Genomic DNA, 24,545 nt, shown 5'->3' with positions numbered 1-24,545 from the left:
GTGTGGGAGAGGGAGTGGCAGTAGCTGGTACCTGATTTTGGAATCTGAGATGTCTAATTCCAGGTGCATGAGGTGTCGCTCAGTTCCCTGGTTCAGCTTCCGGTTGGTGGTGACGACAGCCAAGAATGGATTCTTGGCATCAAAGGGGCTGGGTGGAGAAGAGAGCAGCTCAGTGATTGGCCAGGTCTTCAATCTGAATCTCCCTGCCCCAAAGGGACCCTTCTGGTTTCACAGAACACAGAGAACCTCAGAGTTGGCACCAAGGGCCACAAGGAAACCTCTCCAAGTATGTAAAGGGCTCTCCCAGCCAGATCCCAAGCAGTGCTCTTGACAACTCCACAAAGTAGGTGGAGCTTGGTTATCAATGTCTCCATTTACAGATATGGAAACTGAAGCTGGGAGACCCTCCATACTCTAAACCCATTGGTGAGTTGAGTGAAAAGGAGGACTAGGCCCATGAAGGTAGCTCCCCAAGGCAGAAGTTGCTTGGGTCCCTGAGTGACTGTGTGGAGCAGAGCTGCTTCATCCAATGTGTCTGGGACTACAACAGGAACAGGAGGTGAACTTTTACTCTGTACAGTCACTGCAATGTTAGAACTTCCTGTTATAGTGGGACTCCAGCCGGGCTGATTAAGCAGAGCTGCTGGTCTTGAATTCTGGTGGTATAAGCAGGACTTTCCTGGGCAGTTCCAGCAGGAATCTGGGCAACACCCGGGTGTAAGGCAAATCAAGGGCCCACGTGAGGAACTTTATGTTTTTGGACAAAAAAAGTTGAGGGAGAATTTAAGGAGTGTGCCCTTTTGCCAAAGTTCAACCTAGAACTTGTTATTTCCTGGTTCAGGAACTGGTATGTACCTCCCACCCCAATATATTTACAGAGCAAAATGTCAGCAAATAATGTACAAACTCAGCAAATGCCAGTCTCTCAGAGGCTGTGCCCTGGACTGAGGGACCACTGGGTGGGGAGGGGTCCTGAGGGTCCTAAACATGGAGCAGCCTCCCATCTCTCTGCTCTGGGCCTCATGCCCACTTCTGGAAAAGGGTGGAGATAAGGACACTCCACAGGATGGGGTCTGCAGGGATACACAAACTACCCGTTGTTTCCTGTTCCCAGGTGCCTGAGATGGGTGTGCCAAGAGCCACAGGGCCTGGCCCGAACCATGCTCTCCACTCACGGTTTCTGGTTCTTGTAGCTCTTCAGACGGCCCACCTCACCCACATACACCTTGGCCATGTCTATGTCTGTGTGAACCACAAGCTCGTACTGGCGAATGCTAGAAAGGGAAGACCAAGTGTGAGGCTGGGATCTGGTGGCCGGTAGGAGGCTCAGGGATCAGTCCCAAGATAGGAGGGAGGCTGAGTCAGGGAGTGACACTGTCAGGAGATGGTACATGAGGGTCCAGATTGGACACAAGAGGTGGGAGGGAGCCAGCATAGAGCTGGGGAAGGGCTGGTGCAGCCTGGGGTTCAGCAGCTTCCAAGGGGTTCTGAGAGAAGGGAAGGCAGGCCCATCACTTCAGGCAAAGCCCAGCACCTTAGCCTGGGACTTTGCACCCTCCTGTACCTGACTGAGCTTTCACCAGCCTTTCATTCTCGAGTCCCACCACCACCAACCAGGCCAGGTCTCCCACCCTCAGGAGGCACTCACCCTCACCCTCACACCTACCCCCAGCCTCACCCTCACCCTCACCCTCACCCTCATCCTCATCCCCAGCCCAATCCAAGGGCACACACTCACCTGGACTCCTCTCCAGTGGCTTCCACCCCAAAGTGCTCACACACAGCCGGCCAAAACTGCTCTCGCCATGTGATGAAATCCTCCTCCAGGCTGGGGAGAGGAGGTAATGAGCCAGGCCCCAGGCCACCCAATTGTGGCAATGGGTTGGCTTCCCCAAAGGTCTGGACTCCCCAGCACCCCCAAAAGCTCATTTCAAACTGGCCCGCCCAGTGATATAACCCATGGCATCAGGAAGTGTCTTGAGTATCTGTGCTAACCATGTGTGGCTTCTATCTGAGCTGGGCAACCAGGAGGATGGGGAAAAGCAAAGAAAGCCTGTTTGGGGCTGGGGGTGGGCGACTCCCTTCCCTTGTGTGTCTCGGAATTCCAGCAGACCCCATGGCTTTGCACTCCCCTGTGCCACAGCCAACCCCTAACCCTGACGGTTCCTGACATCTGGGGTGGGAGGCTCTGGGGAGGGGGGCCAGCATGCAAGGCTGGGTCTGGAGCACTCACTTCCCGTCATCGTCGCCCATCCCCAGCTCAAAGATCCGCTGGGCACCAAGCTGCTCTAGCCGCTTATCCACATACTTGCCCATGGCATTGAAGTGCTCATAGGTCTTGTTCCCAAGGCCAAACACCTGTGTGGACAGAGGGGCGAGTCTGAGGCCCAGCCAGCAGTCAGGGGTGGTTCCCTACAGCGCTGGCCAAGCAGCTAGGCAGCACTGTGAGGTGGGCCACCTTTGGCCCTGGAAGTGGCTTTGTTTTGATGACCTGCAGACCAGGGCCCCCTCCACAGTCAGCCTCTAAGCCTCAACCCTGGGTGGCTAGCAGGGCAATTCACCCCCCCACCCCACCCTCCAGGTTCTCCTTGTCCAGCCAAATCTTGGTCATCCCGCCACACCTTTCTTGTCTTTAGTCTCCAGCAACAAATGTCCCCTGGAGCAAAGTAGGGCTGGGGACATGGGAGCAGAAGCTCTCTTAGTGCTGGAGTCCAGGGTGGAAGAGGGGTTCCATTGCCCCATGAGCAGACTTCCCTGAGGCTCCCTGCCACAAGCTACCTGCCAGCCTCCCCCACCCTGTCCTGACACCTTGGCCTGCCCTCCATGATCAGAATGAGGTGAGACCTCTTAGACATAGGGGTCCAAAGGTCGGGGAAGGTACCACAGTCTGCCACCTGGGAGCCCAGGGAGCCACTGGAGGAAAGATGGGGTGACTCACCGCATACTTGACTCCAGAGAGGTCCACATCTGTCTCCTGAAGCCAGTCATAGAAGTCCTGAGCATTGTCAGTAGGGTCACCCTCGCCGTAGGTGGCCATACAGAACACTGCCAGGGAGTTCTCTATTTCTGGCAGGCTGCCCAGGTCGGCCTGGAGAGACAAGGGCAGGGCCCAGGCCCAGTGACCATGACTCAGCCTGCTTGAAGTCAGGTCTGTACCTGATGGGGTGCAGACAAGCGAGTCCAGGGGTCGAGTGGAGTGGGTACACTTACAGAGGAAAGGGTGCTGACAGGCACAAACAGGCTGGGTTCCAGGCACCAGCTGGCACTCAGAAGGTGGTTCCCTGTGCATCAGCCCAGGCCACCACAGAGAACCTCACTGTCCCTCAAAGTCCCTGGAGCACGGCAGGGCCTAGGCCCTCACTAATTCCTAGCCAACTGTTCTCTGACTGCAAACCCAGGTCTGGAGACAGAGAGATAGATGCCTGTCCCCAAGACCGAAGGCAGCATGAAGAGGGTGGAGGGCGGTTTGGTTTGGGAGATGGAGTGGCAGGAGCAGGAAGCAGCTGGCACTCAGGAGAGAGTGGTTCTGAGGGAAAGGACATTTGTTGTACTGTTGGAGCTGCATGAGCAGCCGGGCAATGAGTAGCAATGACCCCACCAGGGTAGAAGCCAGAAGGCAACTCCTCGAGAATTCTTCTCAGGACCAGTGGCTCACTGCCAGCCTCCTTCCCTCCTGGGTACCTAAGGCTTGGCTTCCCCTTCCCTGTCCACTGCTTCCACCTGGGGCAGGTGGCTTGGCTGTCATTAGCTCTCCTGACCCAGAAACAGGAAAGAGGGCTGCTTAAAGTTTCTTGCATTTTGAAGAGCTGTACCCATGCGAGGGGCCAATCCAGGAGGAGAATGAGCAAGGTAAGCCTCCTCCACAGCCCTCAGAGACAGGCTGGAGACAGACTGGGCAGCTGAGTCTGAAGTCAGGGCTGAGTTCTGCAGACAGTACTGTGGTGGCCCAAAGGAGTGACAGGGAGGGGGAGGGAGAGGAACCGGGCAGCTCCAAACAGGGCCTTTCCATTTTCAGGTTCTCCTGGTCCCTCTCCAAGCTGCACTCTTCCCTCGGGCCCTGTCCCTGCTCCTGCTCTAGCCCAAACACAGGAGTTTATGGCCTCATTTCAAAGCCCAGCAGAAAGGTTCCCAGAGATGGCTGTCTAACATTTCTCATCTGTAGATAAGGCAAGGAAGGCCCACAGGGGCAGGGGCTCGCCCAGGGGATTAGAGCCCAGATTCCTCCTCAATCGGCTCCCTTGCCATGTCAGTTTGGGGGGTAGGGTGGGGTGTTCAGATGGAAAATTCCTCTCCTGACCTGCTTTCATTTTTAAATGGGCTTCCATCATCTGTACATTATATTGAGGGTTCACAAGTCAAGTCTCCTTCCATCACCATTTATCCCCCTGTACTCTCTTATACCTCCCCCACCCTCCTCAGGTGTTCTTAATGTCCTTAAAACTAGGGCCAACTGGCTATTAGTACAAATGGTAGGAGACATCCATTCCTGTCTGTCCCTTTGGCCAACTCAACCCTTTAAGCATCTCCACGATCCAGAGATGCCATCCTTAAATTAATGCTGCTGGAAGAGCTGGGAGGAAGGGCCACGGCGTGGTGAGAGCTCACCAAGTCATACTCCTCGGGGTCTGCTGACATGCCCCGCATTCCATAGCGGTGGGCATCCTTGGACAAGCGGTTGGCGAACTCCTCGGCAGTCCCCGTCTGGGAGCCATAGAACACGATGACATTCCTGCCCTGGGGAAGGCCAGATACTCGGAGTCAGTGAAGGGCCACGTAGCAAAGGCTTCCCCAGAGACTCCAGGTGACCACAGGGGCAGGCCAGGTAGGTGGGGCACCTCAAGGACACCCACCTTCCTTGCTGCTTCAAGTCCTTTCTAAGTCATTCTGGGGCTAGGATCTCACTGCCACAGCTCCCAGGTGGATGAGGCAAAGGCCACCTAGCTGACTCCCGTCATCAAGGTAATCTCATAGAGCTACTCAAGATCACACTTTGGACAGATTTTTAAATGACATGCAGAAAAACACAACTTATGTTCAGTAAAAAAGGATGACTAGACAGTATGTATAGTATAATCCAATTTTGTTATATATCCACACCCATATATGTGTGTGTGTGTGTGTGTGTGTGTGTGTGTGTGTGTGTGTGTGTATATATATATATATATATATATATATATGTTTTGTTTATATATATACATACACAAAAGGAAAAGACTGGCAAGAAATATACCAAGAGCCTCTAAATGGGGAATTATGGGTGAGTTTTCTGGATGAATATAAAAGTAACACATACTTATGAAAATGTAGACAACAGGGAAAAGTACCATATAGATTGGGTCTCACACTCTTCATCCCACCCTCCTGCTGTGCCTTCTACAGCAGCTACTGAAAAAGCCCCATCTCTATTCCCAGATTTCCTGCAGCCAGGGATGCAGCAAACTAGGCGCAGCCAACTGGATGGGCTTTTTGAGATCTGGAAGGTGGAAGTGAGGCACAGGCCCCCTTCTGGTCCCCTATGTAGACATGAGGTTTCTCTGCAGTGGTATCCGGAGCCCAACCCCTACAGTGGTCTCTGGTTTTTGCACCTAGCCCCAACTGATACAGGTAAAATGGACAAAATAAAACATATGAGTTACAACTGGTTTAAAGTGTTCTCATGCTTTTTACATTTCCTGAGTTTTCTACAAATCATTTAAAATGGTATTTTAAAATAATCACTATAAAAACTACTGAATAAAGGAGAAAATGCTTCTGATATCAGGTTAAGGGAACCAAACAGGATATAAATAGTAGCTAAATATTTATGATAGCATCAAAACATATAAAGTACTTAGAAATAAACCTTGTAAGATTCCAGACAGTGGCAGCAAAGGGACCTAGCAGTCATTAAACTCTGCACTCTCACACAATTGCAGAAAAGAAATGTAGTTTCACTTAAGAATGACCTTAATGAAACAGTAAGAATTACTAATTGTATTAAGTCTCATCCTTTGTAATTTTATTTTATTTTTTAATATTTTTATTGATTTCAGAGAGGAAGGGAGAGGGAAAGAGAGATAGAAACATCAATGATGAGTGAGAATCATTGATTGCCTGCCTCCTGTATGCCCCACATTGGGGATCAAGCCCACAACCTGGGCATGGGTATCCAACTGTGACCTCCTGGTTCACAGGTCGACGCTCAACCACTGAGCCACACTGGCTGGGCAGGTATGGGTTTTTTGGGGGGACGATGAAAATGTTCTAAAATTGATTGTGGTGATGGTTTGCACAACTCTGTGAATATACTAAAAATACACTAAAATACTTTAAATGGGTGAACTGTATGGAATGTGAATTTTATCACAATAAAACTGTTACCCAAAAGAAATAAATACATCTGAAATAAGAGCCAGGAAAACTGAAAAATAGAAGGGATGGGGAGGGGCGGAGAAGTGCCTGGCACTACCAGATATTAAAACAAGTATAAAACTTCAATAATTAAAACAGTTTGATAGTGTACATACTCGGACAGCTAGATCAAAGTATAAGAATAGGGAAATATGGAAACAGACCCAAAAACCCATGGGAATTATGTGTATGATAAAACCAATGGAGAAATGACAGACTCTATTACAAGGAATTTTGACTCTGTAAAAAAACCCAGTAGTCGTGGCTGTTATGGCTCAGTAGGTTGTGTGTCATCCTATGCATAGAAAGGTTACCGGTTTGATTCCCAGGTTGCAGGTTCAATCTCTGGCCGGGGTGTGTGCAGGAAGCAACTTGTAAGTTTCTCTCTCACACACAGATGTTTCTCTCTCATACTCTCCCTTTCCTTTTCTTTCCTTCTCCATTCCTCTCTCTAAAATCAATTTAAAAATATATTAAAGGAAAAACAGTAGTATTGGATCCATACCTTACATTTTGTGCCAGGATATAAAGTCCCAGTGAATTGAATTTTAAATATGAAAAATGAAATCATAAAAGTACTAGAAGAAAACATGAAAGAACTCCTTTATCTCTTTAGAGTGAGGAAGGCCTTTCAAATGATGGCTCAAAGTCCATAAGTAATAGAAATAAGAATAAAGTGGACTATGTAACTTTTACAAACACACACACACACACACACACACACACACGATAAATCAAGTCAACGGCAACTATTAACTGGGAAAAACATTTTTACCTCATATCACAGACAAGAGGTAAACCTCCCTAAGAATTTTAAGCAGTTCCTCAAAAAAGATCAATCTCACCAGAAAAATGGGCAAAATATTTGAACAGATAATCTATAAAAACAGAAAAAAATGAATGCCACTGTAACATGAAAATCTGCTTAACCTCATTCATAAGAAAAATGCAAGTTACAACTATACAGAGATAGCTTTTTTTTTAAACCTAGAAAACTGGCAAAACCCCAAACTTTGATAACAAATTCTTGATGGCAAAGCTGAGAGGGACAGGTTTTCTTACACATTGCTAATGAGAGTGCCCTAGTGTGACCTTTATGGGGGGCAATTTGGTAGCTTAATTACAAATTAATATACCAGCACCTTTGATTTAATAATTCCACTTCTGGTATTTTATTGCATTTGCAAATATGCAAATTGATCTACATAGTCACAGCAGCATTGTTTATAAGACCTTAAGATTAGAAATATTCCAAGTGCCCATCAACAGGGTATTGTTTAAAGAAATAAGAATACAGTCACATAATGGAATCATGCAGCTACAATAAAGCATGAGGAAGGTATGTTTATATTGCTATGGAAGATACATCATTAAATTAGTATGGTCTATAACAATGTATATACTATGCCATTCTTTTGTTTTAAGAAAAGTGTAATATAAAATAAGAATCTCTGTGTTTTTGTCTGTGCACAAAGAAGCTCTAGAAGGTTCCATAAAATACTAAGAATAATGATGATGAGTGGCAGGGACCAGAGAGTTTCCACTGAATAGTTTGTTTTGAATTTTAACCATGTGATTGCTGTACCTTTCCATTCAATTCAAAATTTAGATAAATGGCACAGCCGGTGTGGCTCAGTGGTTGAGTGTTGACCTATGAACCAGAAGGTCATGGTTCGATTCAGGTCAGGGCACATGTCCAGGTTGCAGGCTCAGTCCCCAGTAGGGGCGTGTAGGAGGCAGCCAATCAATGATTCTCTCTCATCATTGATGTTTCTATCTCCCTCTCCCTTCCTCTCTGAATCAATAAAAATATAACTTTAAAAAAAATTTAGCCCTAGCTGGTTTGTCTCAGTGGATAGAGCATTGGCCTGTGGACTGAAGGTCCCAGGTTTGATTCTGGCCAAGGGCACATGCCCGGGGTTGCCAGCTCGATCCCCATTAGGGGGCATGCAGAAGGCAGCCAATCAATGATTCGCTTTCATCATTGATGTTTCTATCTCTCTCTCCCTCTCCCTTCCTCTCTGAAATCAATAAAAATATATTTTAAAATAGTTAGAAAAATGAAAACAAAGATAAAACTGTACCTGTGCCATGACCACAGCTATGTGAGGTTTATATCTGCTTAGGGTCAGAGCCTGGACTGGGAGGGAGGAGACAGCAGGGCATCCTGAGTTGGAGGGACCGTTTGTTCTTATAGTTGTTCAAGAAATAAACATTCAGATAACAAAGTAAATGGTCCCAGCAAAAGCAGAACAGCTTTGGAGCTTTGGGGCTTTGGGTAAGAGAAGAACATACTTGTAAGAGAGCTGGGCCTGGGTTCCCACCACTCTCCAGTCCAGGGCAGCTGGCCTCCTGCTGAACTCCCCTAAAGCATCCGCCAGGGCCAAGACTTGTTGGCAAGGGCACAAACACAGAAAGCAAACTCACCGTCTTCTTCATCTTTTCCACGAAGCTGCTGTCTTTGACAGAGGAGGTCCTGAAAAACAAGTGTCAGATAAGTATGGCATACATGTGGCAGCATTGAGAAGCACTGTCAGTGAGCATGCCAGCAGCCACCTCTGGTCCAGTGCAGGGGCTTCCAGGCCTCCTCCATATTCCCTGACAGTAAATCCAACACCTGGCAGAGCCAGGAGCCCCACCCCCACACAGATGAGAACAAAGAACAGTCAAGGACCTCACTTCCCCATCCCTCAGCATCCACAGCCAGTGATCCCCACGGCCTTTTCTCACCTCCAATCCCTAGCTCACACAACACCAGGAGTCTTCTGAATATGTGTTTTACTGTTCCGCTGCCTGCTTCACTCTCAAACCCTCAATGCTCCCATGACCCACAGGATAGGGTACACAAGTCCCTTTAGAATCTGTCCCCAGCCTTGCCCGATTCTCCCACCACACACCAGTCTCTTCATGATAGCCCTCTGAATTCTGCCAAGTCATCACCTCCACTCAGAGCATCTTCAATACTCTTCCTCACCAATAGATCCCTGCTCCACCTCAAGGCCCCGCCTAAGTACAACTCCCCTGTCATCCTGGCACTTTCTAGAGCCCTGAACTAGGCCCTGTCCCCTCAGAGAGCAGCATTACCACTGGGTACATCACAGCCTCAGGATCCTCTGTCCACTCTCTACCTCCTGGCTGCCAGGCTCCTGCCCCCTCCCTGTTTCCTGTCCTTTTTCTTCTCTCTTTCCTGCCCCTTAGGACTGCAGGGCCACCTAAAAAAGCCAAGTGAGCCTCTCTAGGAACTTTCAGGCCTAAGGTGGGAAAAACAGGAGCTATTTGAAAAATACGAATATCTGACAAAGGACTTGGGTTGAGAATATAAATCAATCAGAAAAAGTATATAATCCAACAGAAAAATTGTCAAAAGACTTAACAGGCACTTTCTTAAAGAAAGCACCTAAACAGCCAAAAACTCATGGAAAGGTGCCCAACATTCATGTCCAGGTCGAGTGGTGGAGCAACTAGAATTCCCACACACTTTCAAGGGAGGGCAATATGGCACAACTCCTTTGTTAGGCTGTTTGGCAGTATCTCCTATAACCAGAAATTCACTCTTCAGTATGCACCCGTTAGAGTCCATTTGTACCAATGCACCAAGAGGAGTGCCAGGAATGTTCCTGGCAGCATTAGACATGCGAATCCCCATAGGGAAAAACCTTGTTGTCCATCAGCATAATAAACAAACTGTGGTGTACTCACACAATGGAACATTCTTCATTTCAGCAACAAAAGAGATGATCACTACACAAACTAACATGAATAAATCTCATAAACATGATGTTGAGTGAAATAAGCCAGACAGAAAAGAGTATACATATATGATTTCACTATATAAAGTCTCCAAACAGACAAAACTAGTATGTGGGGACAGCGGGCAGGAGACGGCAGGGGGACTCCTGGGGTGCTGGTAATGGGCAAAATATTTGATCCGGAGGTGATTACCACATATTCACATGGCGAGAATCACTGATCTGTATGTACCTTTCTGCAGATATTATACTTCAATAAAAAGTTTATACTTATTCTTGGGCAGGCATGGGAGGCAACAAGGTGGAGAAGGCCGGGCAGGGGTTCTGGAGTCAGGCACCCCTGGGTGCCATTCTTAGCCTGCCAACTCGAAATTGAGTGAACTTGAACCAGAATTAATTGTTCCTCAATTAAAAAATGGGAATAACAAAACACTTCAAACGTTTCTGCAAAGATCAAATCAAGAAAAAGTATATAAAGGAGAGCATCTAGCATGAGGCAGGCTCCATGATTGATGGCTGTCACTGGGGAGTTCTAGGCACTCGCCTGGCCACCTCCCCTGCCATACCACAGTCAACAGCAGAGTCTCTGGGCAGCCAGAGGGCACCACCAAGTCCCTGCACAAAAGCTGAGGTACAGAGTGACAGTGGGTGTGTGCAGGGTATTGAGTAGTCCCAGTTTTTCAGAAGTTAGCTGCTGGCTGGCCTCCACACTAATGCCATTTATTTATTTAACAAATCTTTTTAATGAGTAGCCAAGATTATTCCAATTCCCAATTCAGACAAGTCCAGCCACACAGCTGTGTTTTTCATAAAACATGGATGGATCATGAATGGGATCAAAGCAGGGCAGAAGGGACTGGATGAGGTATGAAGGGGCCGGAAGTGGGATGTGTCTCAGGTTGGATGAGCTGGGATCAGAAGTGAGACGGGGCTGGCCTTGGGGAGGGCACAGAGCCTCCACCTTCCCCCTTCCCTGTTAGGGCTTTCTGGAGGCTGCCTAGAGCAGCGGCTCCCTTCTGCCTTCAGCCTGCCAGCCGAGGGTCCACATGCTGGTCAGCAAAGCTGGCCAGGGGTGAGGATGCAATTGCAGACAGCCAAGCACTTTGCCCCTGGGGCGACGTGTTAGAAATGCAGGGTCTCAGGGAAGATGCTGTGAGATCACATTGAAGAAGCTCCTTCCACAAAGCAGGCTCATCCGCAGGGGGTGCTGAATGCCCACTTAATAGACAGTTGACAGAGGCTCAACAGCAGCCCGGTCCTCTGGCCAGGAAGTGGCCAGGCAAGGACCAATCCCAGCCTGATTCCAAGATCTCTGCTCTTTCCCCTACATCCTCCAGCACATGGAAAAGGGTAGGAAAGAGTGGAATGCCAGCAGGCGCACACACGCATGTCACAACAGCGTAAAAGTGATGTCCCTCAGGAGTAGATGCCTGAAGTCCATGAAAAAACTTACTAAGTGAGGTTTCTTTTAAGAATGCCTCAGCAAAGCTGTTTAGACACATAATTTTGTAAACATAAAGATGGAAGTTTCCTGTTTAAGCCCCCACTGGGTTTTTCACTAGGTTAGTAGGTCCAGGACTATTAGGGCCTACTAAACTATTTAGAATGAAATAGTAGGCTACTTTCAGGGCCTTCGTGGTAAATAATGTTACATGTGGGCCCTCTGGGAGGCAAGGTCCCAGTGCCTGATTTGGCCACTCCAGCTTCTCCCTCTGTCCTGGAGGCCCTGTCAGTGCAGCAGCCCCTCCAGGGGCCAGGAGGAAGGCAGCTGGGGACCAGCCACCTGCTTGGCTTTCCCACCCAGTGATGGCCTAGCCTCCTAGGAACTCAGAGAGGCCCTCCCCACTATCCTAGCACCCCCAGGCAGACCCATCCCAACATGAGCAGGGCCATGGCAAGAGCATGAATGGAGGCCCTCAGGCCTGCCTCTTTTCTTTCCCAACTCCCAGCTCCAACCTACACTCCAAAGGGGTCTTGTGTCTGGACATCTTTCCTACATGTCCAACTTCTACCCATGCCCAGCCATCAACATCCACATGTTCACTACCCCTCTAGTTTATGTGTAGCCTAAATAGAACACTGAATGTCTGTCTCCACACTAACATGGCATGCTCCCCAAGACACACTGTTAGATGAGGAAAGCAAGGTGCACAACAATGTGAATTCTACACTATGTTCCTTTTGAATGCAGAATCATGATAATATATTACCTACTAAACATAAATTTAAATGGATGGTTAAGAAAACTATCAGCAACCTAGACAAACGTAACTGATGAAATATGAGAAAAAAAAACATACAAAACTAAATGCAATTTCCATTTATATGAAATGTGCAAAACAGGCAAATCCATAGAGATAGAGTGGTACCAGGGGCTGGGGGAGAAGGGGGCGAGATTGCTTAATGGGAACAGTGGTGCCCTTTGAGGTGATGAAATGTTTTTGAATTAGATAGTGACAATGGTTGAACAACACTGTGACTATACTAAAAGCCCCAAGATCGCACACTTTACTAGTAAAATGGTTAATATGGTGAATTTTAACTCAGTTTAAAAAATGAAAACAAACTAAATGCATTTAGTTGACACATAAAAAGGGCTAGGCTTGAGTTTTTGGAATATTCATTTATATGCAACTCTTTCTCAGTTTCTCAACCACTGCCAGTCCCTAGGTGGGGATGAACATGGCAGAAGCCCTGGTAGAAATATAGAATGACACTGTAGAGCCTGTGGAAACACAAGCTATGGTGTGACAGCAAGGTAATAAACACATCTTCATTTACACTCAGCCTCTTTCAGGGTATAATGTATGACTGGCAGGAGGAAAACAAGAATTTGTGTCCTTGAAAAATGGAGTGTACACTATTAATTATTCATAGAAAAAGGACCTGGAGAGAATATACCAGCATCTTGACAGAGAATATTGAAGGGTTAGGATAATAGGTAAGATGGTTTCTATAATTTTCCAAATTTTTGATTTTCACATACTATCTAATAAAAGAGTAATATGCAAATTAGCCATCACTCCACTATACCCACAAGCCACGCCCATAAGCCATGCCCACCAGCCAATCAGGAGTGAATATGCAAATAAACCCAACCAAGATAGCTACGGCCACAGAGAGCAGGAGGGAGGCTTGGGTTTCCCCGGCAACAGAGGAAGCCAAGATTTCTGCCTGCCCTTGCCAGCCTAGGCCTCCAGTCAAGGCTACAAAGTTTCAATGATAGAAGATACATAAATCCAAACAGAAATGGCAGCAGCCATGGAGCTGGAAAGAGCAGGAGGCTAGGGTTGCCCACGGCGATGGAGGAAGCCAAGCTTTCGCACACCCTGGCCGGCCCAGGCCTCACTTAAGGCTACAAAGTTTCAATTACAGAAGATACATAAATCCCAATAGAAATGGCTGCCACCATGGAGCAAGCAGAAGGCTTGGCTCTGCTCCAGGCTACAAAGTTTCAATTGTAGAAGATAAATAAACCCCAGATACCAGGGCCTCTGCTTGGGTCGCCAGGGGGCGTGGCCGGCCTGCAAACCACCACAGGCCCCTCGCCCAGGCCGCCCCACGCCCCAAGGGAACCCCCACCCTGATCCGGGACACCCTTCAGGGCAAACCAGCTGGCCCCCACCCGTGCACCAGACCTCTATCCTATCTAATAAAAGAGTAATATGCAGATTGACCATCCCTCCAACACACAAGATGGCTGCCCCCATGTGGTCAAAGATCCTGCCCCCATGTGGACACAAGATGGCCACAACAAGATGGCCAACAGGGGAGGGCAGTTGGGAGGGACCAGGCCTGCAAGGGAGGGCTGTTGGGGGCAATCAAGCCTGCAGGGGAGAGCAGTTGGGGGGGACCAGGCCTGCAGAGGAGGGCAGTTGGGGGGGACCCAGGCCTGCAGGGGAGGGCAGTTAGGGGGGGGGACCAGGCCTTCAGGGGAGGGCAGTTAGGGGGGACCAGGCCTGCAGGGGAGAGCAGTTGGGGGGGACAAGGCCTGCAGGGGAGGGCAGTTAGGGGTGACCAGGCCTGCAGGGAGGGCAGTTAGGGGTTACCAGGCCTGCAGGGGAGGGCAGTTAGGGGCAAACAGGCTGGCAGGGGAGCAGTTAGGCATCAATCAGGCTGGCAGGGGAGTGGTTAGGGGGTGATCAGGCTGGCAGGCAGAAGTGGTTAGGGGCAATCAGGAAGGCAGGCAGGCGAGCAGTTGGGAGCCAGCAGTCCTGGATTGTGAGAGGGATGTCCGACTGCCCGTTTAGGCCTGGTCCCCCCTAACTGTCCTCCCCACCGGGATCGGGCCTAAACGGGCAGTTGGACATCCCTTGAGGGGTCCAACTGCCTTGGACATCCCTTGAGGGGTCAGTTGGACATCCCTTGAGGGGTCCCAGATTGGAGAGGGTCCCGGCTGGGCTGAGGGACACACTCCCCTGTGCACGAATTTCGTGCATCGGGACTCCAGTTATTTTTATAACTAAAAATACATTTTAAAGTTTTAAAAAATGGGGGGCAACTCACAAGTCTAAAAATAGGGAAGAGGCCACAATCAGCACAATACCTGGCAGTCAGCACACATTTGATCAGCTTCTGGGGCGGTCAGTCCTGAGTCCTCTGCCCAGAAGGTTGGCAGAGGTAGCCTGACATCAGCTGAAAAGCCAAATCCTATTTCTTCTCAAAATGAAGAGGCTTCCACAGAAGCTACAACTTGAAGAAGGTGGATTTGATGCCTTGCTGAAGAAGGGACAAGAAGCACCCCCACTGCCCAGTGAATGCTGGGCTGCTCCTCCATCTGCAGGTGACACGTGCCAGCTGGGGTGGGCAGGGCACTGTGCCAGCACCAAGGGCAAGAGACTGAAAAAGGCAGCCTCTTTCTTACAGGGGAGAAATACGGGCCCTGAGGATAATCATGGAGGGATGGGAGAGGCCACACATCAGGAGCAGAGACTTGGTTCAAATCCTGGTTCTGCCACCAAATGAGCCTGTGACAAGTCATGGCCTCTCAAGGCCTGAAGTTCCTCTTATTGAAAATACTGCATCTTGGCTCTGCAGCCTCCCAGTGCCTTGCACAGCACCTGGGACTTGGTTAGTTCTCAGGGATAGAGGGTGTTCTCAGAATGAGGTGGTTTGGGTCACTCTGATTTCTAAGGCTCAGAGATGGATCAGACGGCCTAGACCACAGAGCTTTGGAGGGAGCAGGCACCATGCCTGGAGAAACCAGGAAGGGCCTCTTGGAAGAGCTGAGCTCTAGTCTCAGAGACAAAATGGCTCCCAAGAGAGAAAGCCATGGGAACCGGCAGCCGAAGGGCTCCTAGCTGAGGCCCATGTAGCCGGGGGAGCTCAGCTACAGCCCTGACAGTGCGTAGTGGGTGGGGAGGAGGGCCTCAGTGTGGCCTCCTGATGCAGTTTCACAGGGCGGGAGTCACAGGTTGGAAGCTCTGGGAGCAGAGAGCGGAGGCCTCTAGGCAAGTCTGGCTGGGAACATCAGAGGCAGGCAAGATGGCTAGCCCTGCCTGTCCCGGAGGAAGGGTTCTCCCAAGAAGCATGAGCACTTCTGAAGGCCAGCCTGGTCCCTTACTAGCTTCAACACCCAGCGAAAGGAAGAACACTCCCACCCTCTCCCCTCGACCCCAGGGATGGCTTCCAGAGATTAGGGAAACCCAAGGGGACTGAAGAAGACCCCATGCCTCTAGCCCAGCCGTGGGCAAACTACGGCCCGCCAGCCGGATCCGGCCCGTTCAGCTGTTCTATCCGGCCCGCGGAGCCGAAAGAGTGGAGGGTTCTCTTGCTCTCCCCTCCCCTCCTTCACCAGCAGCAGTGTTAACATGGCAACGTCGGGAAACACGGCCGCAGCTCCTTCTTCTGAGTGGGCGGATTTATATCCGCCCATTCAGTAGAAGGAACAACCTCTCAATCTTCCAGAGGCTCCTTGTAATGCCTGCGGACATCACCCTGGGAATGCGTAGACACGTTATCGTGGTGATGTAGGGAGACACGCCCCTGGAGAGCACAGTATCAGAGCACAGTTTGAAATGAATAAAACTATTGAAATAAAAATTAAAAAAAGACCGTACCCTTTTATGTAATGATGTTTACTTTGAATTTATATTAGTTCACACAAACACTCCATCCATGCTTTCGTTCTGGCCCTCTGGTCCAGTTTAAGAACCCACTGTGGCCCTCGAGTCAAAAAGTTTGCCCACCCCTGCTCTAGCCAGTGCCCCAACCGGGCTGTTTCCTGATGTTCTCACTAGTTACACCTGGCCTGCAGGGGCACAGCAGAACCTATCTCCACACCCGAGTGCCCTTGACTGGCTTTACCCCGCCTGACAGCTCCACACAGGAACCTGATCTTTCACAGGCGCAGGAGTCGGTGACTGGGACCTTCCTGGTTTCCAGTCCATATCCTGTCCTTCGGAAGCAGGAAAATGTAGCCTACAAATCCGGGACTGATGGGACCAACAGTGCCCCTGCCCAACCCAACTATGCTGGTCAACTCTACACAGTACCTTCCTCATGCCTCCGGGGCATCCCTGCCCCAAAAGAAGTTCCAACTCACTAGAACAGGGGTCGCCAACCTTTTGGACCTCACGGACCAGCAGTGGTCTGCAGACCACCGATTGGCGACCGCTGCCCTAGAGTATAGGTGTCAAGTGTCCCTCAGCCAGAGGGCCACAGACACAGTCTGCTGCCAGGGACAGTTTGGGACTGACCTTCTCAGGGTGGGCTCGTCCTGCGGAGATGAGTACATGCACCCCATGGTTTCTCACTCCCAGCTCCAGGACTTAAGGAAGAAAGCAGGTTGTAGCTCTCTCCTGGAAACAGGCCAGGAGCCAGCAGTTAGGAAGTCGGGTTCTGTCCATCCTCTACAGAGGGCTGGGCCCATTAACTTTGAAAGTGCTCCTGGACACCCCAAAGTCCTCCGGAATCTCGGCTGAGCCCCTACGTGCATCTGTCCCCATAAGCCTGAGAACACTGGAACATCTGGCAGTTCCAGCAGGGAGGAACCAGGACTCTGGGCTGAAATCTCCCGTGATCCCCTGCGTTTGGGCACACCCCCCTCCTCCTTCGGTATGGACCGAGGGAAGGAGAAAACCTTCCCAACCCCAATCCTCGGGTCTCCTTGGAAACTGTTTATATCAGAGCCCTTTCTCTCCACAGCCTCCTCCTTTCCTTTCCCATTTGAAAAAAATAAAATAAAAGGAACTCATGGAGGCTGAATAAAGCTCTTCTAGACACTAGAAGGCAGTTGTGCAGGTTGCTATGGCAGGGCCGTCTCTCCATAAAGGAAGCTGCATTGATCCCGCTGCCAGGGTGCCTCAGGATCATATTAAATTAGATCTGGTTCCTGTCTTCCTCCCCACAAAAGAACTGAGGGCAACAGAGCCTAAGACACTAGTCTTAGTCTGTCACCTGGAGCATGTACGCTTTGAAACCAGCACATCTTACCCTCCCATTGCGCGGTGGGGGACTGCCTGGCAAGGTGGTCACTGCATTGGCTGCTGAGATGGTTCGCCTAAAGGAGTGCCCCTTCAAAGAACCCAAGTGTAAACACCCCAACGCAAGAGGCTACAGCTGGCCCAGGCTATGAGCCCAGAGACCATGCAGCTCCAGAATGGAGCACAAAAGGTTCCAATTAGGGCTCTCCACTCCTAAATTGGGAGCAGGAGTCTCTGGTTCAGGCTTCAGAAGTCAACTGGAGCCCTCTGTGTGGGAACGACGAAAGGGGGGTGGACAAAAGCACTGAGTCACTTGGACAGAGATGAACCAAGATGTCCCAGTGTGATTCATTTGTTTCCAGTCCCACGCAACGCTCAGGATTTCTGAAAACTGCAACTCAAATTTAATTTTCTGCACAGCCAAACTGATTTCTTCTGGGACTTCCTCCTGCCCTTGGCGACACACAGGGCAGATGCTTTTGAACAGCTCCCTTCCACTGCCAGTGTATGATGGCAAGTTCTCCAAGCCCCAGGGTAGCAGGTCCCCTAGTCAGAGAGAGGCTGAGAGCTGAGACATGACACACGATGGTGCAGGGCTGTGTGCAGGCTGGCCGGCACAGAACAAGCTTAGACTTTGAGGCTTCTACCGTGGGAAGTGGCTCCACCAAGAGGGCCCAGATTTCTCTACCATGGGTAGTCCTTGGGGCAGAAAGCTATTAGTTTGAAAGAGCTGACTTTTGTGAAAACAAAGTGGTTTTCTGGAGCTTAAATAAAAAACACCGTAGCTCTCTCCACTGATGGGACCAGAACGGAAACCAGCACTGATGGGAGAGCAGTGTGGAAGGTGCCTCCTGAGACAGCGGCCTTCAGCAGGTTGGAGGTTAAACCAGGTGTGGGAGGCCATGGGTCAAAGACAAAAAAAGCAAATGGGATCTCTACTTACTGAGTGCCTGCTGCATGCCAGCTAGTATTCAAGGAGCTTTATATATATACTAGAGGCCTGATGCACAAAAATTCGTGCAAGAGTAGGCCTTCCTTCCCCCGGTTGCTGGCACCGGCTTCTCTCTGGCACCCGGGACCCAGGCTGGCTTCCCTCAGGCCACCCGCAGGCACCCAGGACCCGGGCTGACTTCCCTCAGGCCCCAGCTTTGTCAGGAAGGGCATCCAGAATGACATCTCATCTAATTAGCATATTACCCTTTTATTATTATAGATATTTTTCACTGAATCCTCCAAGCTTGTGAAGTAGGCAAGGATTCCTATCCACATTTGACACCTGAGGAGAGTGAGGCTCAGGGGTGAAGTGGTAACTCAACTCCAGGCACCGTGGTCCAGCATCAGGGTTCATGTCTGCTCCCACTGAGCGTGGCTGTGCCTACCCACCCCAACCTGTATGTCAAGGCACACAAGTCCGAGGTGTGTCACTGGGCACATTCAGAAAGCATACTTCACAGCCCTCCCAGGCATCCTAGGTCCTTGTCATTTGGGTGCTCTAAAACACAAGGGGGCTATTGTTTCCCTCATGGACCCCCTCATGGACAGCCTTCAAAATGTATCCACCAAGATAAGGGCTCCTTAATCTGCCAAGGCCTGGCCACCTGCCCTCCCAACACCACAGGGTGTTCTTTGGCTTCTCTCTTCTGAACCTTAAAGACCACTGGGCAGTGACTTAGCCAGTCAGGTGTTAGGCAGGGCTGCTGCTATTGTTCAGGAGAGTGAAGAGTGAGACTGAGGTCCAAGGAGCTGCTCAGGGATATTCAGCTGCTAGTCAGTGACAGAGGGGAAAAACAAAATGGCCATGCCATCATCTGCAATCAAAGGGGGAAAGGCAAGAAAGCAGGGTAGCTGGGGAACAGCGATGAAGCCAGCATGGGGAGTTAGCAGAAGTGAGTGCAAAGGTGTGTAAACAAAACCCCTGAGGCACCAGCACCAAGTGCCCCGATGATGCCCAGCAAGATCAACAGATCGACCTGTGTTCAGCTCTGCATCACTTTTTTTTAAAAAATATATTTTATTGATATTTTACAGAGAGGAAGGGAGAGGAATAGAGAGCTAGAAACATCGATGAGAGAGAAACATCGATCAGCTGCCTCCTGCACACCTCCTACTGGGGATGTACCCGCAACCAAGGTACATGCCCTTGACCAGAATCGAACCCGGGACCCTTGAGTCCGCAGGCCGACGCTCTATCCACTGAGCCAAACCGGTTTCGGCAGCTCTGCATCACTTTCGTAGACAATGCACCATCGAAGTTGCAGACACTAGCAAGCACGGCAAAACCAGCCCATCTCATCAGAGAACAGGAAAGAAGAAAAGGCAGGTTAAGTCCCTTAGTGGTCAGGTAGTGGAAGAAAACCCTGGCCAGTGCTTACAGGGGCAGGGTGAACATCCTGAGCCCATTTCCTCACCATTTCCACAGACAATGGGTAAACTCATTTCTGTTTCTATTTTCATGTTTGGCAAAGCCAAGAAACTCTCTATAGAAAGTTAGATGTGGAAGAACTCTAGCTCACTTTTCACCTGTCGACACTCAAAGACAAAGCTGAATAGAAACGATGCCAGCAGCCTTGACTCCTGGCTTTCCTGGACCTTCTGTCCAGAGTAAGTCCCCAGATCCAACTCACGGGAACATGAGCTCTTTTGTGGCTTTTCACAAGCAACCCCCTGTGGGATGCAATCAGCAAAATCCAGACTGTGGGAAACTCTGAAACAAATGATCTGGTTTCTTCAAAAATGCTTCAAGAAAAAAATGGATAGAGGGGAAGCCCCTGAATCGAGAGACTTCCTGTCATAGTAAGAAGTAGCCAGGCACAAAAGGCTGTAGCTATATAATACCATTTGTGTGACATTTGGGAAAAGGCAAAACTACAGGGACCAAAATTAGACCAGTGGTTGCTGAGGTAGAGAAGGGTGGGTACTGACTGCAAAGGGACCTGTGGGGAGCTTTTGGGGATGATGGAATATTCTGTATATTGGTTGTAACACTGATTACACACCTGCATACATCTCAGGACTCATCAAAATGTACACTTAAATAAATAGTGAATTTTACTTAATTTTTCTTAAAAGGTAAATTTATTGCATGTTGACTGCCCCTGCCCCCAAAAGCCTTATAAGATTTATTAATCAATTTTAATGTATGGGTCTTGTTTAGATTCTAATTTTTTAAAAAACTTAAAAAGATTTATCAGTCAATCAAGGAACTAGGAACAAATGATGATTGAGTACCTAACTATACTGGAGCTTACTGTTGACTTTCAGGAGTATAACATTAAGTTCTGTTTTAAAAGGTGTGTCCTGCCCTGGCCAGTTTGGCTCAGTGGATAGAGCGCTGGCCTGTGGACTGAAGAGTCCCAGGTTCGATTTTGGTCAAGGACACATGCTTGGGTTGTGGGCTCGGTCCAACATGCAGGAGGCAGGCAATCAATGATTCCCTCTCATCAATGATGTTTCTATCTCCCTCTTCCTCTCCCTTCCTCTCTGAAATCAATAAAAATATATCAAAAAAAGAAAAGGGCATCCTTAAATTTTAGAAGACTAAAATATATGCATATTTCCATACAATTTCATAAGAAATATTTCCAATTTCCTATCCTATATAATAAAGAGGTAATATGCAAATTGACCATTACTCCAACACACAAGATGGCTGCCTCCATGTGGTCAAAGATGGCCACCACAAGACGGCCGGCAGGGGAGGGCAGTTGGGGGCGACCAGGCCTGCAGGGGAGGGCAGTTGGAGGTGACCAGGCCTGCAGGGGAGGGCAGTTGGGGGCAACCAGGTCAGCAGGGGAGGGCAGTTAGGGGCGACCAGGCTGGCAAGGGAGGGTAGTTAGGGGTGACCAGGCTGGCAGGCAAAAGCGGTTAGGGGCAATCAGGCAGGCAGGCAGATGAGCAGTTGGGAGCCAGCAGTCTTGGATTGTGAGAGGGATGTCCCAGATTGGAGAGGGTGCAGGCTGAGCTGAGGGACACACCTCTCCCCCGTGCACGAATTTCGTGCACCGGGCCTCTAGTAAAATAATAATTTCTTTATTCATCATTTCTACGAATTATATGCTTAATTATAAAATTGTATGATTGATTTAAGAGAATCCAGGAGCAGTGGAGGTGAAAGAAACAAGAACGGTGGAGAGATGATAGTTGCTTTGGTTTTTATTTGAAATGTTCCATAATAAAAAGCTTCTTTTTCTTTAAAGTACTCTTAGGTGCCAGAAGTGAAACAGAGGCGGAGGGTCAGGATTGGGGGTGCACTACAGTGCTTCTCAGAGCAGCGAGCACAGCAGAGGAAGAGCAAAGCATCCGGGGGCCTGGGCCCGCTGGATGAGGGCTGCCTGCACCTATCTCATGCTCATCTCTACAAGTTGGTCCTGAGGACGAGAGAGAGGAATGGTAAGTGGTCTAACCCTGCTAACCACAGCTCTCGATCAGCCTTGAAAAAATTTTTTTTACTTCACTGTCTTCCTTTTAACAGCCTTGATCTCTTTTCTCCAGTTGCCCCTTAACCCCAAATCTCCTAAATTTGGGCTTTGCTAACACCCCTTGCCCCATCAGCTTACTCCCAGAGGAATCCTTGCCCTCCATGTCAAGCCTCTCCCGCTCCTTCCCAAACTTGCTCCTGAGCCTGTGTGCCTTGTCAGCCTCATTTTCAACTGTCCCTCCTGGCTTCTCCATGCCCAGCCAGGCCCCCACAGCCCATCAGCTGTGCCTTCACGTTACTTGTTCCTTGGAACTCTCTTCTCAGGCCTCATCATCTCACTGGACACTTCCTGAAAGGCCCTTTTCTGAAATTGGAGTCTGGTCATTTCACTGTTCCACTGAACACTCCAATTAGGCTCCAGCCTGCCATTTCCACACCCCCACTCCCCCTTATCCTGAACACACACCCTCACCATCCCACCAAACGGAGCACTGCCTTTCTAACACATCATGTGGTCCTTCTCTCTCGACCTCAGGTGGACCACCATAGCCTGACAAACTCCCACTCTACTTACAGACTCAACTCACATGTCACCTCCTCTTTTTTTTAAAAAAAAATATTTATTTTATTGATTTTTTTACAGAGAGAAAGGGAGAGGGATAGAGAACCAGAGACATCAATCAGCTGCCTCCTGCATACCCCCCCAATGGGGATGTGCCCGCAACCAAGGTACATACCCTTGACTGGAATCGAACCCGGGACCCCCCAGTCTGCAGGCTGACACTCTATCCACTGAGCCAAACCGGCCAGGGCTCACCTCCTCTTGAAAGCCTTCCACAACCTGTCAAATGCTTGTCCCTGCTCCTGAGTGTCAAAGCCTGTCCCTGCTCCTGAGTGTCCCTGGCTCTTCACACGTGTGTTTTCCAGCACAGCCCACTCCAGATGGATCTATTCTCATGACTGCCCTTCCCACGGGACTGGAAGGCAGGGACTTTGTTTTAGCCATCTGTCTGTCCCAAAGACTTAACACACAGTCTCATAGAAACGTTTGTCTGACTTGATGGATCCCAGATTTCAACATCACCTCCCATGCTGCCCCTTTCTACCAGAGGCTGGGTAGCTACCATGTGCTCCCCCTGTGTTACTGTCAACGTTCTAGTCCCACAGTGTTGCTCTTGAGGTAGAACCCTGCCCAGGGGAAAAGTTAGAGTAAAGTCTACTATGACAGGTGTATTAAACCTTTTCCCATCCTTATCCTGGAGGGCAAAGACTGTCTCCAGTACCCTCCTGGACTGATGTTGAGTTGTTCAGAGAGTAAGCTCCAGGCTCCAGAAGTGTCCACAGGTGATATCTTTGTCAGCCAGCTACTCATGGACAATGGCAGCAGAGGGCATCTGGGATCCTGAGATTCTGAAAGCCAAATCTAGAATGTGATGAGGGCCCCGGAGGCCAGTACACCTGGAGAGATTCACTTGAGCACACAGGGCCTCCTCCTGGATCCCCTGTACCTACAAGTCCAGGGTCTGGGGACTGCAGGTATGTGTCTTATGCTTCCATGCTATTCAATGTGCTTGCTGGTCAGACGTAGTTGGTCCCATTGATTTTGGTCCCATTGGTATGGTTTTTAAAAATATTCATGACCAAAGGTTTAGACACAGTGTCCCAGGTTGCTAAGGCCTTAAAAGACCTTAAAACACCAACCAGAAATCATAGTGAGAATTCATGGTATAGCCCCAGGCCACACACAGTCCCCACACCACTGACCTGCTAGGTAAAGGAAGCTCTGGGCTGTGGCAGAAATCACCGGTGCTCAATGAAAATAAGTAGTCAGGGACCATAATGTAGGGTTTATAGTGGAAGGTCCAAGCTTGTGGCCTGTTGTATCAGCTAAGTAATCTCTCTGAGTCTGTTTTTCCATCTTTGAAATGGAATATATCTAAAATACTGAAGGCAGCATGCAAAGTGTGAGAAACACGGGTTGTGAAGTTTGCAGATCTGGGTTTAAAAGCCAACTCTGCTACTTATAAGTTAGGTGGCCTTGAGCAAACTCCTCAATCACTCACATCTTCGTTTCCTCATCTGCAAAATCTATATATAAAAAAGGCTAAGTGACCAGCCGACTGGCTGGTAGGTATGACGTGCACTGACCACCAGAGAGCAGACGCTCAAAGCAGGAGCTGCTGATCAACAGCAACTTTGCAGAGTGCCCTCTCGCACTCCGGGACCCCTCGGGGGATGTCAAACTGACGGTTTCGGCCCAATCCCCAGTTTCAGCCCAATCCCTGCAGGCCAGGCCAAGGGAGGGACCCTGCCAGAGGGACCCTGCTCACTCTGCAGGCACCCCAGATGCAGCTGGCCGGGAAGGGACCGAGGGAGGTTGGCTCCAGGGCGTGTCCAGCCCATATTGCCCAGCCCCACCCCACTGGCCACCTTTTAATTAATTTCCTTTCAATGTGCACGAATCTGTGTACCAGGCCTCTAGTGAGATTATAATGCCTTCTTGGAAGGTCTCCTGTAAGACTGGAGATACCAATAATAAGGGAAAAAAAATAATAATACACTATG

The 24,545-nt window shown here is 49.4% G+C and overlaps 1 protein-coding gene across 4 annotated transcripts in view; it reads right to left on the bottom strand.

Annotated features, from left to right (window-relative positions):
- POR (cytochrome p450 oxidoreductase) overlaps window positions 1-24,545 on the bottom strand; it is a 118,379-nt gene that overhangs the window by 4,052 nt on the left and 89,782 nt on the right. For 3 of the 4 annotated variants that reach the window (XM_080680945.1, XM_080680942.1, XM_080680943.1), the window contains exons 3-9: window positions 8,818-8,866; window positions 4,606-4,734; window positions 2,939-3,088; window positions 2,234-2,358; window positions 1,739-1,828; window positions 1,176-1,274; window positions 32-148 (exon numbers count right to left, since the gene is read on the bottom strand). In XM_080680945.1, coding sequence (XP_080537071.1) covers window positions 32-148; window positions 1,176-1,274; window positions 1,739-1,828; window positions 2,234-2,358; window positions 2,939-3,088; window positions 4,606-4,734; window positions 8,818-8,866 — 759 coding nt within the window. Of the gene's footprint in view, window positions 1-31; window positions 149-1,175; window positions 1,275-1,738; window positions 1,829-2,233; window positions 2,359-2,938; window positions 3,089-4,605; window positions 4,735-8,817; window positions 8,867-16,837; window positions 17,111-24,545 lie in introns of those variants that run through there. The other variant, XM_080680944.1, reaches the window with a different exon arrangement.

The sequence above is a fragment of the Plecotus auritus genome (assembly GCF_963455305.1).
Source record: "Plecotus auritus genome assembly, chromosome: 7".
NCBI classification, from domain to species: domain Eukaryota; kingdom Metazoa; phylum Chordata; class Mammalia; order Chiroptera; family Vespertilionidae; genus Plecotus; species Plecotus auritus.
The sequence above is the reverse complement of the archived record's forward strand: the minus strand, read 5'-3'. Positions and strand labels throughout refer to the sequence as shown.